The sequence below is a fragment of the Diadema antillarum genome, unplaced genomic scaffold (assembly GCF_040938485.1).
Source record: "Diadema antillarum isolate AM-2024a unplaced genomic scaffold, OU_Dant_1.0 seq00001028_RagTag, whole genome shotgun sequence".
Classification (NCBI taxonomy): Eukaryota; Metazoa; Echinodermata; class Echinoidea; order Diadematoida; family Diadematidae; genus Diadema; species Diadema antillarum.
The window spans coordinates 664,623-678,299 of record NW_027271862.1 but is presented as its reverse complement, the minus strand read 5'-3'; the positions used below and the strand labels follow the sequence as shown (position 1 = coordinate 678,299).

Below are 13,677 nucleotides of genomic sequence, written 5' to 3'. Positions count from 1 at the left end.
ATAGTTAATAGGTCCAGAGCTAAATCAGTAACTCTTCAGGCTAATGTCTTTGTAAGAGAGTGATGAGTCAAATCCATATTAGCCCACAGTTGTACATCCCTATGACACCCATGCTTAAATGGAGTAGCCCATTCCTGCAGTGCATTGCTGTGATGGAACGATCCAAATCTACTTCTTGTATGGGTTTCCATAGACACTTTCTCCAGGGTAAGCTGATAAAATAAACAAATGAGAGAAGCAAAAACATGAACACTTGAAATAAGATCAAACAGCACATGCATACCAATGTACAAGTACATCATCTAATTTCTGCTGATTCTTAGTTGCCTTATGAGTACTGTACATGCCTTACAGTAAGCAAGTGTAATTTTTTGCCAATCAGCACTTCTCAACAATTTTGTGAGCGGTTAAATTTGTGATCGTGGAGTACAATAATGAACGTAGAATTGTATGTGTGCACATCACATCTATGCTGGGATCAGACTTAAGACATTCTTGTGTTGTAAGATTTGCAAAAAGCACCAAATTTTAATGGCAATTCAGCAAAAAATTGTGTACAAGTCAGCAGGAGACTTATGGTAGATTAATTGTGATCACTAAAAAATGATCCCCTCCCCCCCCCCCCCCCAAAAAAAAAATACATGGTAATTGGCGAGACACAGCTTATGAGAAGGAAAAATGTGAAGTCCAGTCAGCCTGGTTATTATACCCAAGTACTGCCTTGAAATCGACTTCCTTTACAGTGAATGGAAGAGTCAGGAGACTAAGAAATAAAATATAATTTCAAAACACTTACGAGGGGGCTGCTCTCCGGGATATGGGTAGGATGCCTGCTGGGCCGCAGGGTACGCTGGTGGCTGGGCAGGGGGGTATCCCGGAGCAGGTGCAGGTGGGTAGGCATTAGGAGCTGGTGGCGGGTATGCCCCAGATGCTGGGGGGTAGGCGCCAGGAGCAGGTGGGTAGGCACCAGGAGTGGGAGCATTATAGGCCCCAGGGGGCGGAGCGGCAGGGTACGGCTGGGTCGCAGGAGGTTTGGCCACACCCGTATGGTATGACACTGGGGGCGGGCCAGAGGTGCTCGATATAGAGGTGGTGTGCTGTTTAGAAATGCAATGTCAAGTTATGCCTTTAACATTTGCTTGGTGAAACAGCTTTTGGCATGTAAAACAAAAGCTTAATGCTAAACATGACATACATGTATATTCATAACACACATTCGCTTTGCGTATTTATGTGAGTTGGATAATTTCACTGAAAAAAGGAACTATAGGCACAAAACAAAATATAGACACAGCGGACAGAACCAGATTACTAAATGTTCCTCCACTATAATGTAATTTGAAGCAACAGATTAAAATCAACAAGTGAAATACTGCATGTATAATATATTTCAAGGTGCTTCTGTGAGCCGACTTAACAACTCCCCAAAATCCTGCCTCCTGTAACACAGATGCACTATGTACTGCCTTCATGGTGCTTATTTGTCATTCTATCATTGTGCATCTTCATCACCAGTTCAACCAGTGAACATTGTCTCACAGATTATATGGCATACTGTAGAAGTGGAAATTTTCACGCATTTTGTATGACCAGAAACCAGTGCCAAAATAAAAGCAGGCATATTTTACGTGTTATATGCATCACTATATAATGTCTTGATTTGGTGGCATCAAAGCAAGCGAAAATCATCTCACTTCATACAGCGCAAACAATTACTCATGGGAAAATATCCACTCTGACTATTTACACTTTATGGTCCTGAATTAGGAAAACTCTGGTAAAAAAGTCCCCTCTGTATCAATTAAGACTAAGATAATTATTACATAACACATTGATCAGTGAAAATAAAAAATGAATCTTTCGCAACATGCCATTTATAACTTTTTTAAATGAAATGAAGAGACATTTGACAACTTGCAAGGCTTAGAAAAGATGTTGGCTTTACATTTAGATAAAGTTTTAGATCAGTTAGGGAATGGACATAACAGAAACTCTCTGATTTCAAAACGTCAATAGAACATCATCTGTACAAGTGGAAATGTTGAATCTGCATACCTGGTAGACGGTCACTCCTGGAACAGGTTGGGCAACAGACTGGTGCACATAGTGGTGGGGTCCGGTGAAGTGGAGGTGGGTGTGGTGATGGTGTCCTGCCGCATGGTGCATGTCGGCCCTGGCTCCTGCTGCGGCCGCTCGATGGTGGGCCTTGTCTGCTTTGGCCTGTAGACGATGAAGAGATCACAAACCCCACATCATAAATTGACCTCCTTTGCTCATTTTCATTATTACTATATACATATTTTTTTTGCAATGATTTGATTTGTGAGATTTCTCCCTGTTGACAAAAGAATGCACAGAGTTTTACAATGCACTATTTTACAAGGACTGCACTGGAGAAATTTTGTAAAATGAAGTCCAAAAAATGATTAAGAAATTTAATCCATTCCGAACAGTATAGATGATATTTAGGTGTTGTGATTTAATAAAAAAAAAAAATATAACAAAAAACTTGTGTTACACTGATGTTATAATGTATCGGAATAAAAGGGCAAGACACACAAAAATAACAGAGGCACAAATAAAGTTTATTTGAAACAGTCCAAACATTTTTGTTCCCCCCGTTTTTCTACTCCACGCCTTGAATATCCTTCACCCCAATTTAAAGAACCTAACTGTGTGTGGTTCTACAAATGTGAGGAAAGGTTTACAAAGGTTGCTTTACCTCAATGCGCATTGCCCTGCCAACGTTGCCCTTCAACAGCTGGTTGGTGGCTCTCATATGAAGGCGGTCCTCCTTTCGCTGTGCCCTGGCTTCTTGCTAGTTGTGTTGAATGAAGAGAAATACCATTTATACAGTTAAAAATACATCCTTTCATAACAATCTATGAAACTATGTCTTTATCTTTACACATGATAAATACCAATAGCTCAAAATTGTTGACTGGATACGGATTTGCATCATTTGGGGTACTGTGGCATAGTGGATAAGACTCCCGACTCCCGATCGGAGGACCTGAGTTCGAATTCCGCCCAGTGCTTACGTCCTTGGACAACATTAAATTACCCCACTATGTCCCATCTGGACCCAGGTGTATAAATGGGTACCTGGCAATGCTATGGTAATAATAATAGCAGGGCCCTCTGGTAGAGCAGAGTCAACACTGAAGAGGCTACCTTGGGTAAATAAGACCTTATCATTATTACAAATTATGATTTTCCTCATATGAAAACAAAAGGACATGCTTATTGTTGACAGATACGGAGTATGCATCCAGAGATAGATTCTACACAAATTTCATTTTAAAATCAGTTCGGGAAACCCACTCACAAGGGGGGCCCCTCCTTATAAGTAACCCGTCCCCCTTATAAGTAACCCCGTCCCCCTTATAAGTAACCCCCGGGGCACCCCTTATAAGGAGTCTCCACGCTTTTTTGCAATGCAACGCGAAAATTAAAGGACTGCGGCAATTCGCTTGATTATGTCCATAAAGCTTCACAAGTTTCCTAGTTACTCACGAAATTTGAGCAAAATCGGTTTGAGGCATCATATCTAAAATCATGGATTTAAATGTGATGTCAAACGACCCATGCGAATGCTGACATGCGAGCGATTACTGGCGTGAGTGTCGCCAGGCGCGGCGGACGCCAGTAATCGCTCGCATGTCAGCATTCGCATGGGTCGTTTGACATCGCATTTAAATCCATGATTTTAGATATGATGCCTCAAACCGATTTTGCTCAAATTTCGTGAGTAACTAGGAAACTTGTGAAGCTTTATGGACATAATCAAGCGAATTGCCGCAGTCCTTTAATTTTCGCGTTGCATTGCAAAAAAGCATGGAGACTCCTTATAAGGGGTGCCCCGGGGGTTACTTATAAGGGGGACGGGGTTACTTATAAGGGGGACGGGTTACTTATAAGGAGGGGCCCCCCTTGTGAGTGGGTTTCCCGAACTGAAATGTACGTGTAAGTGATAACAGACAAGCCCCTTCTACACTATCATTCTAGCCAAACATATCATTCTACGACGCAATCTTCGCATAAAATCTGCAAACGTCAAAGCCACACTCTACCACAGCTTACAAAATGTGTCATTCAATAGTTCCGACCAATGGTAGAATAGAACTTGCTATAGAACCATTGACTCATAATTGAAAGATTGATTCAAATGACCACCAGTCGATGGATGAACAGGCTCAGACCTACTAGCATCGATGAAGTAAAGTAAAATAAAGTAAGTAGAATTTTGGTCTTCATATTTGCTATCTTTATGTGCTTGCAAATATCAGTAAACAAACTGTATTATAATGTACAATACTCAAAAAAGGCAAATGGAGAACACACACAGTTTGCAAGAATCTTGATTGAATTGTTGGACCAGAAGAAGAAGAAACCTCAATCATGCTAATTTAGATTAATTCACATTGTACATCCCTGTTTGTCTTTTGTTATTTTTCACTTTCCACGCATCACCACAGTTGATAGAATTTGACTAAAAATCCAACAAACTTCATGACACTGATCAACAGTCGTCATGCAAAAGATGAGAGATGGATAGAATGAGGCCATCAACATGTACAGACTACACTAACGTTTTACAGTCTTGAAATGAATTTAGATAATTTACCTCGTTGATTCAACACACTCTGTTAAAGGGACTGTACAGTACTTACTGGTTGAGGTGGGGATTTATGTTTTGAACATTCCTATTACTAAGTGAGATAATGATAAACCTCTTATGAAATATGAAAGAGCATGTAATTTTAAGAATAATTTAATGTTTATTAGATGAAAATTGTTTTTTTCAAAAAAATCCTTCAAATATTCCCCCAAAATTCTCAGATCACTACCAAAAGTTAATTGTTTGTTACTTGTGTCATTCTCAACCTTTCCTGCAAGTTTCATTCCAATCCGTTAACTACTTTTGAGTTATTTTGCACACGGACAAACGAACTAACTCACAAACAAACAAACGGCAAACGAAAACATAAGTTCATAACCTCCTCCCTTGGCGGAGGTAAATATAATAATAAAAGGCGACAAGCCACGCCTTTTTAATATTACTTGGATCTCTTTGTTTCACCCTGTTTTTTGATATCTCAGACATTTCAAAACCGATTTTCATCAAATAAACTTTTGATACCCTTAACGTTACTTAGAATTGCATGCTTTTTGACTGTTTGACATCTCATACAAATAGAGTGGTTTCTGAATACCTCACAAAACTAATAACAGCTAAATCCTCACCTCAACCAGAGCTGTAACTTACACACCCTTTAAAATCACCTATTAAAGCCCGCGCAGCTACCTACTTCATACTTCTACTTATGCCATATTTATACGCTACTAATCTTACGTTACTTCTTCTGATATATACACTCACATTTCATACAGACACGAGAGCTCCGTGAGTGTTACAATGTATGAATCTATAGGGTCCTACACTTCCACTACAGCTCTAAAACCGTTACATACACAGACTACACAGTATCCATGCCAGCGCCACTCTACTCTCAGCTCAGCAGCGCCGTTGGCATTGGCTTACCCGGAGTGCACGGTTTTCGGCCCGATGATGGTAGATGGACATGATTGATGGAAACGCAGACCGAGTTCGCAACAGAAGGGGTCGAAGCACTTCCAAAAAACAGGGGGATTCGATGCGTTTAAAGCGTACGTTACAGATGAAATGCGGCAATGAAATCGACGTTAAGAAGGCTATTCGTTTTAGGTTTAAATTTCAATTTTAATTTTAATTTTTATTCGTACTTCTATTTGTTCGACGCAGACATAGTCTATGCCAATACAGAAGATTAGGTGCAGTGCTATGCTGTGTACACATATGCACATTCACACAGGGCCGTCCGCCTTCTCTCTGCGATCTTTTCTGTGGATCTTCCCAGTGCTCTAGCTTAGTGATAGCGAAGGGCGATCGATAAATAGTCGAAGTCAGGTGACTTCGGAGTTATTTCCAGCCATGACGTAGTTCAAATGACGTAGGCCTACAGTTACCTAGAACTTGTCAAATTCTTATCAGTTGTTATTTTTTCCATTTTTTTTTTATTACCTGCAGAAAAGCTAATCATATGCTGCTTACTCTTTTGTAATGTCTTCAGCAATTCGTTCGTGTAAATGACACTTCAGTTATTGAGAGCCAGTGTACAGAATTTTATCTATTTTTGACATGCACATCAATTTTGACATACACTCTAGACTGTTGCTAGAAGTACTAGTAAATTTTCTGACAAAACAGTTTTGGCGTGATTAATTGGACATTGTCATTTGTACATCAATTGTTTTGATGCCTGCATGTGTATGATGATTTTTTTTCTTTTTTTTTTCTTTTGCTTTTGCGTTTGCTTGTTATTGTTGTTTTTTCTTCTTCTTGATAGGCAGGCCTATACTATAAGCACACTGCAAAAAGTCCGGTGAGATGGTGTTAAATTTTCGGTGCTCATTTTATGGTGTTAAATTAACACCTCCAGGTGTCATTTCCAAATATACAACTGTTTTTTGAAGAGTTTCTTAGTAACTGCACTTCTTGTTGATTTTTAATTTAAACAAGACGATCAAGAATTTTACATTAAAATACGAGATTTTTGAAGAAATGTGAAAATGAATTTACACCACAGTAACACCAGCTGGTGTGGTCTCTTATTGAAGCTGGACGGGTGTTAAAACCATTGATATTAACACCAACAAATATCAAATCAACACCATGTGGTGTCATTTTTCAATCAACACCAGTACAGTGTCAAAATAACACCAGGTACAGTGTCAAATTAACACCACGAAGTGTCAGGTGAACACTTTTCAACACCATCACAGTGCATTTTCTACACCTGTGGGTGTGGTCCTCTATTGAAGTTTGATCGGTGTTAGATTTATAACACCGATGTTTTTACAGTGCAGGGCCTAAGTTTTGGGCAGGCTTTCCTTTGTCGAAGAAGGCTTATGGAGTACACCAAAATGTAATGTCATATATATAGGTTTTGTAAACAACCTTACCAGGAACCTCACCGGGGCGGAATATCATCTGTGAACACTGTTGTTGCTGACCATGCTCGCACGTGTAGGCGTCCTCGTTCCTACCAAAGCCGCTATAGCATAGGCCTTATACAAAACACTGTGACATCATCACTTCGGTGTATATACCGTTCTACTGCAGGAGGAGTCCTAGACTAGGACAAACAAAAGTTAGCCTAAAAAGAAAGAGTAAATTCTTGCAAGCATAAGCAGTCACATGCATACAGTCGCATACAGCGGGGGATCTAGAGGGGGCGCACCGGGCCCGCGCCCTCTCTTTATCTTTTGTTAAAACAGAAGAAATAATATGAAGCAAATTGGGGGCGGGGGGAGAGACAAGTGCGCCTCCTTTAATTTTGTAAAGGCGCCTCCCCTTTATACGGAATTACTGGATCCGCCCATGAGATGGGAAGAATATTCATGGAGTTACGAAATTGGGAAGTTTCATTAATTTTCAGTTCTTGATCTGTCAATATGATTGTAGGACCTCGGTGCAAATAGTGAATTGATGTCATTTCTTCACAATATTTGCCACTCACAGTATGTACAAAAATCATAATGTCCATTTTTTTTTGTGATCAAATGCAATTGTGCCCCATCAGTCTCACGAATCCCGATATAATTTTATTTGACTGACCATTATTTTGAAGTTATTCAACCAAGAATATATTTTATACTTTTAGAGAAGAATAAAAAAAACAATTTTCGCAATTTTTTGGTTCACGCTCAATGAAAATTGTGAAGTGATGACATCATCAGCTCAATCATTTAGATATTCATATCGACTGTTCAAGAATTGTCATATTCACAAAATTAGCAAATCTTTTGAAATTTCATAACTTTCCTAATTTTCATCCGATTTTGATCATTTTTTTTTTACAGTTCAAGGCTGTGCTTAATTGTTATAGTTTACTCTGTCTTTTCAGACTACTTGTAACTTTTAAGTGGTGTGAAATTTCCCTTAAAATATATAGGCCTTCCATGAGGAGACTATACTGTTCGTGAAATATGTGAGAATACGTCGTGCTACAAGATTATCTTCGACTTAAATGATTATGTTCCTCCTTTCGCGTATAATATAGTGACCATGATGAAGTAGATAAACAGAATATTTGCATGGACTTTGTGATGACTCCATAATTATGATAGCGTCATGAAGGAAATATACCTGGCCCTACACGACAAAAATCTATGAAACTGTGAGTGCTGTATTAACAACTGCAGGGTAGTAGCAATTAATGTACTGGTTGAGTGAAAAGCGGATCCGAGGCCTCCCGGTTGACTGTGGGATGCGCATGAGTCAAATTGCTCTAGTTTTTGTATTTAAACGTGTATGAGGGCAACAGAATCGTTATTGCATATTACATTATGGCATCATTCATTTAGATATGACTCTGCATGATATGGAATGTTCGTGGCATCTTGTGCAGTGGAATGCAATAGCAGGATATAGGGTTACCTATACCCTGTTACCTGCTATGAGAAACTTGTTTGTACATGTACATGCAAAATAAAGTTCGAAATTAATTAAAGTATAACAACAATAATAACAAAAACAAACAAAAAAAAAACAACAGGGCTGCCAACTCTCACTCACTGAGAGTGAGAACCACTCATTTTGGTCCTTTCTCACTCTAAAACTTTATTTCATTCGAATGCATTTCTATTGATCTCACTCATTTTGACCCCTAAATTATGGCATTGGCCTATGGGACTCTCAACTAGTTACCAAAGTTGGCAGCCCTGCAACAACAACAACAACAACAACAACAACAACAACAACAACAAAACACACCAAAGTATAATAGTTGTTTTTTGAAATTCCAATTTGTGGATCATCGGTGTCCATAATAATTGCAAGTATTTTGAAGGGATTAAATGATGATTTTGCTTCTTGCATGATTACATTATTTTGAAAATAAACATGAATGTAAAATAAATCTCTGATTCTGTGCTGTGTTATAGTTCATAGAGCTCATTAAACAATGCATGTAATTCAAATTCTTCAGTCTTCAGTGTCGATCGATCTGGTAAATGGTAGGCCTATACGTGTCCCATCATATTCACGCAAGCGCAAACACAAATCCAGTGAGCTCTGTACCTTGTATAGATTTATGTAACCGTCTTTAAATTCATTCAGACAATACAAAAAAAAATACTCGGACACTTTTACATGTATAATAAAAATCACTCGTATTTCGTATACAGTATGTCCATTGATTGATCATCATTCTATAATTCAAGTCCAACGTAAGTTAACACAGTTATGATAAACATGACACATCAGGAAAATCCAAATTTGTGATGTAATACACATTTACTCCTATATATATTCCTTCGATTGAGATGAGGGACAAATCCAAAATTAGATTGAAAATCTCAATCTGATAGATTTAGAAGTCAATCTGAATTTTAAGTCAAATGGGCAGGTGGGCAGTTGTGCCCTGATGAAAATGAAAATTATGTAAATTCTCTACTTGTGGAAAATTTTGTTACTTTTGTGATGGCAAATTGCCCAAATATGTCACCCAAAGTGTGCACTACATTGCTGAATTTCAATTTTGATAATGCAAAATCTCCCTCACATGGGAGGAAGTGTCCCCTCCCTACCCATCCCCCGCTCTGTCTTTTTCCATAGACTTAGTACACTGTTTAGATTGCAGATTTCCGAACATTTCATCAAAAGTGCACACCACCTCGTGTGGGACGCGGATATCCCCATTTAATCAATCCTTTGCCCCAACACCCGTTTCCATCTATAGATTAAGTACACTCTTCTGATTGACAAAACCCCAAATATTATTTTAAAATCAATGAGATATTTTCATTTCAATTCTACAAAGGTAATGTAAATGCTCCCTCTTTTGAATATAATGTGATTCTTATATGGGAGGGACTTACCTTCTCCCACACTTTTCCCGCTTGATCTCCCTCCATAAATGAAAAACTTGCTACATTTCTTTAATAAAATTTGCTGGCATTTCACAAAGTGTGTGCCAGATTGCTGTATTTCAATTTTTAAAAATTCAAAATCTCCCTCGACTGGGAAGGGGATAATCACTACCAACCCCCTATGACCGGTCCTGTCCTTGTCAGGTGCCCCGCCATACAGACTCGGTATACTTTTGGGATTGACAATTTTCCGAATATTCCCCCCCCCCCCAAAGTGCATCAGTTCGTTTTTAAAAAATGCCAAAGCTACGTCGTTTTGGAGGGTATATGTGGATTATGAAGAGCTTGCAACCAAAATGCGCTAAATCCATTGAAAAATGATATGTATATATATATATATATATATATATATATATATATATATACATATACAACATATACATATGTTATATATGTATCATATATATATATATACATATAATAAATATATATTATATATATATATATATATATATATATAATCATATATATATATCCAGATATTCAAGAGGATGAGAGGTTACCAATACTGAACAAAACATGATTATATTCTTCTCTCTCTCTCTCTCTCTCTCTCTCTCTTTCTTGGGTGCTGATACATGTATTACAAACCAACAGAACGGCAAAGAGATCACATAAAACCTCAGCCTCTAATTTGTGGTTGACTGATATAGCCCACTTTCATGAAGATTGCTTAATGTTGAATATTCCTTTGCGTTTACGGGGTATTTATGTTCTATATTTCGGGTGCTTTTCGTTATTCCATATCAATGGCAATTCTGCTATCAACAATAATGACACTTCGTTTGAATGAGAAGTATTGTAGTATTGATAAAGATGAATTTGATCATGAAGTACTCTTCCCTCTAAAGTGACAGACTCCACATGGCCGTGATCCAGCCAACTAAGAAGACGTCGATAGAATCTGGACCTGAATACAAAGGTGCGTATCCAAATAGGTAGGTATCATAAGTTTTATCTCAAATGGGACTCACTGTACGTTACTCTAATTTCTCTCTCATGTTTTCTCCTGTTCTCTTAATTTGCTTGCACTATACAGCAAGAAAGAAATATTAGATACTTTATTGCGTTTTCCCATCATTCTGCAATGATGATGGCAAACTTTTTATTTTGACATGTATCATTAAGCGTAAATAGTTACAAAGTCATGTCCATTAGCAGAAAAGAAAAGCATTCAAGATTATTTCTGATAATGATGAAGTAATGTTTAAAAAAAGAATAGAAAATCTGAAAATATAAAAATGTATGTATACATAAACTGAGAAAGCGAGCAGTGACCCATGTTATGTCCATATTGGTATACGTAGATTATTTACACACACTGATTAATTCCGTACATGGGACAACATGGTGGTTGTAATGAGCCTTTATGGTCACGCTGCGTTTTCATAACCGTCGCGGGTTTGATGCTGAACAGTACCTATAATAGACATTCAGTAGTTTCCTATCCTGCCGTTATGTTTTCGAGTCGCTTTGCACGGAATAATGATAGTGATAATAAACTGAGTAGTTATCTATAACGCACAACATATCCATTCAGGGTGCTCAAGGCGCTCACAAATATAATTGAATGTTCACAAGAAGTAAATGTAGGCCTATACACAATCAAGCGGAGTCTTAGAACTACGTGCGGTTGAGCATCAGTAAACATATAATGCAAGATATAGCAATTACATTTTGACCACAGATATTTTCTTAATAAATATCAAGGATAGGCCTATACATTGGCAAATGACCAGGAATGTAATATTCACGGGTCGTGTGATATAAAGGCAAAGAAGTACGGAATCATCCATTTCAAGTGGAGGTTCAAGAGTACTGGAAAGTCAACTCAGGTATGTCAGAAGACGATTCAATTCTGCGTGAGAATTATAGTCTGGCTTCCAGATCATGGGTCCGTACGGTTTTGCCTTCCAGAATATCAACGCCCTCAATAGCGACGAGAAAAAGTGTGAGCTGGCTTCGTCGCCACTGAGGGCGCCATTTGTGGAAGGAACTGTTGCTGTGGTAGGGACCACAGAACTTGAAGACTATTTTGGAGTTTTTTTCGAGGATCTGTCAACCAGACTAGATTTTTAGGGAGTACAATAAACTTGGGAGAGTAGGGACACCATGGACATGATCTCTGATGATGGAATGAGACTCAGGACTGGCCCGGTTCGGATAATTAGGCCTATATCCGAGAACCTCGTAACGAATGAGCTGTGTAGCCTAAAGACAGGGTTATCACTGATCTCAGTGTAAAATACACACACATTCGAAGAATCTCAACTGATGTCGACCGTTACAGATGAGAGTACGCTTCGACGCACATTTACTATTTGCTGACACGTGGCTGACTGGTGCTATTTATGCTTTTCGAATGTATAATATGTCGGTGGGCAGCGAATGACGATAATTTACATTCAATCGGACCACCCAATAATGTTTCCCTATACGATATACCGATATTTAAGCGTTACATAGAATGGATCCAATATCGTTTAATGTGCAGATATCTTGCGTAGAACTCGACTGTTACAACTCAAAATGCAATAATGTAATCAAAGTTAATGACTGTAAATAGATGACGGGTCATCTATAGTAATAAGGTGCATAATGCTCTCAATGTGCAGTCACAGCTGGTCTCGCCTCCTGGTGCTACAGCTGATATTATTTTCTCCAACACGTTCTCCGACAAATTCAACAATGTCCTGAGGATAAAGAAAGAAATACCAGAACCATTGTCATCTTTGCTGGTAATTCATTAAAGGGATGTAGTTCAAATACTAGTACTCATAATCCATCTACGTAACTCCTCCATTTATCTGCTGAGATTATAGACTCAGCATATCATTGTAATTGGATCCCACAGCTTTAAGTGGGAAAAAAAACCCTGAGACTATAATGTATGTCTTGACATAAATTCAAAACGCCATTAAAACTTGTACGAATAGACGATATGAATGCTATATATACTGTCTAATGACAGATACTTTTTTTGCAATACGTTTTTAAAATGAAACGTAAAATTGCAACTTGATTTCTCTCTTAAGAAATGAAGAGCAACATGACTGGATGTTATTAGAGCATAGTATATGCAGGTAGATTCAGACAAGTACAAGCAAACATCATCAGGTGACACACGCAGATTGAATATTATTGCATTACATCAATAAACATATTTAACTACATTGAATCGTATTTCATGTTTCAACATTATGGCGACATCATAAAGATGAATTATCCACATGTGACTGTCAAGTAATACTCGCGAAGTTAATCATTCCACGTGCCGATCAATTCCTTAGAAATTTGATATTTTTGTGTATTTCTGTTGTATCGTCATAATAATTATACGATGGTTCATAGTTTCCATACCTGCAGAGACTGCGTTTGGTGAAGTTATGTTGTGAATGCTTACATTATTTTGTTAACCTTTACATTGCATGTGTATAATCCTTTTAAAAAAGACGTACAAAAAATTACCAATGCTTCAGCGAAGTGTCAAATTTAGCACTGATAAGCAAAAATACGCTCTACTGAGGCACTCAGGCTGCATTTGAGGCCGTCTGAATAAACATACTATACACTGTGGATTTTCGTTTTAAGCTCAAGATATGCAACAGCTCAAACCATGCAGTCAAAATAAATAGCAGTGGTACAATATTCTCCTCATCGCTTACCTGAAATTACCTGACACCATGGACCTACAACTTTCGA

The 13,677-nt window shown here is 38.1% G+C and overlaps 1 protein-coding gene across 1 annotated transcript; it reads right to left on the bottom strand.

Annotated features, from left to right (window-relative positions):
• Positions 1 to 1,311: 1,311 nt before the first annotated feature.
• Positions 1,312 to 5,838, bottom strand: LOC139742871 (uncharacterized). The gene is made up of 4 exons (XM_071653383.1): positions 5,546 to 5,838; positions 2,723 to 2,818; positions 2,056 to 2,220; positions 1,312 to 1,326 (listed from the first exon to the last, which is right to left on the bottom strand). Exons 1-4 carry the CDS (start codon positions 5,585 to 5,587, stop codon positions 1,312 to 1,314), a joined length of 318 nt encoding a protein of 105 aa, XP_071509484.1. The 5' UTR covers positions 5,588 to 5,838.
• Positions 5,839 to 13,677: the final 7,839 nt, after the last annotated feature.

Bases quoted from the DNA above. Each gene is read 5' to 3' on its own strand.
- LOC139742871 (XM_071653383.1), bottom strand. From the start codon at position 5,587: ATGTCCATCTACCATCATCGGGCCGAAAACCGTGCACTCCGG. The intron at 2,819-5,545 runs GTAAGCCAATGC...CAACACAACTAG, and splicing joins CCGAAAACCGTGCACTCCGG to CAAGAAGCCAGGGCACAGCG. The intron at 2,221-2,722 runs GTAAAGCAACCT...CATCGTCTACAG, and splicing joins GCAGGGCAATGCGCATTGAG to GCCAAAGCAGACAAGGCCCA.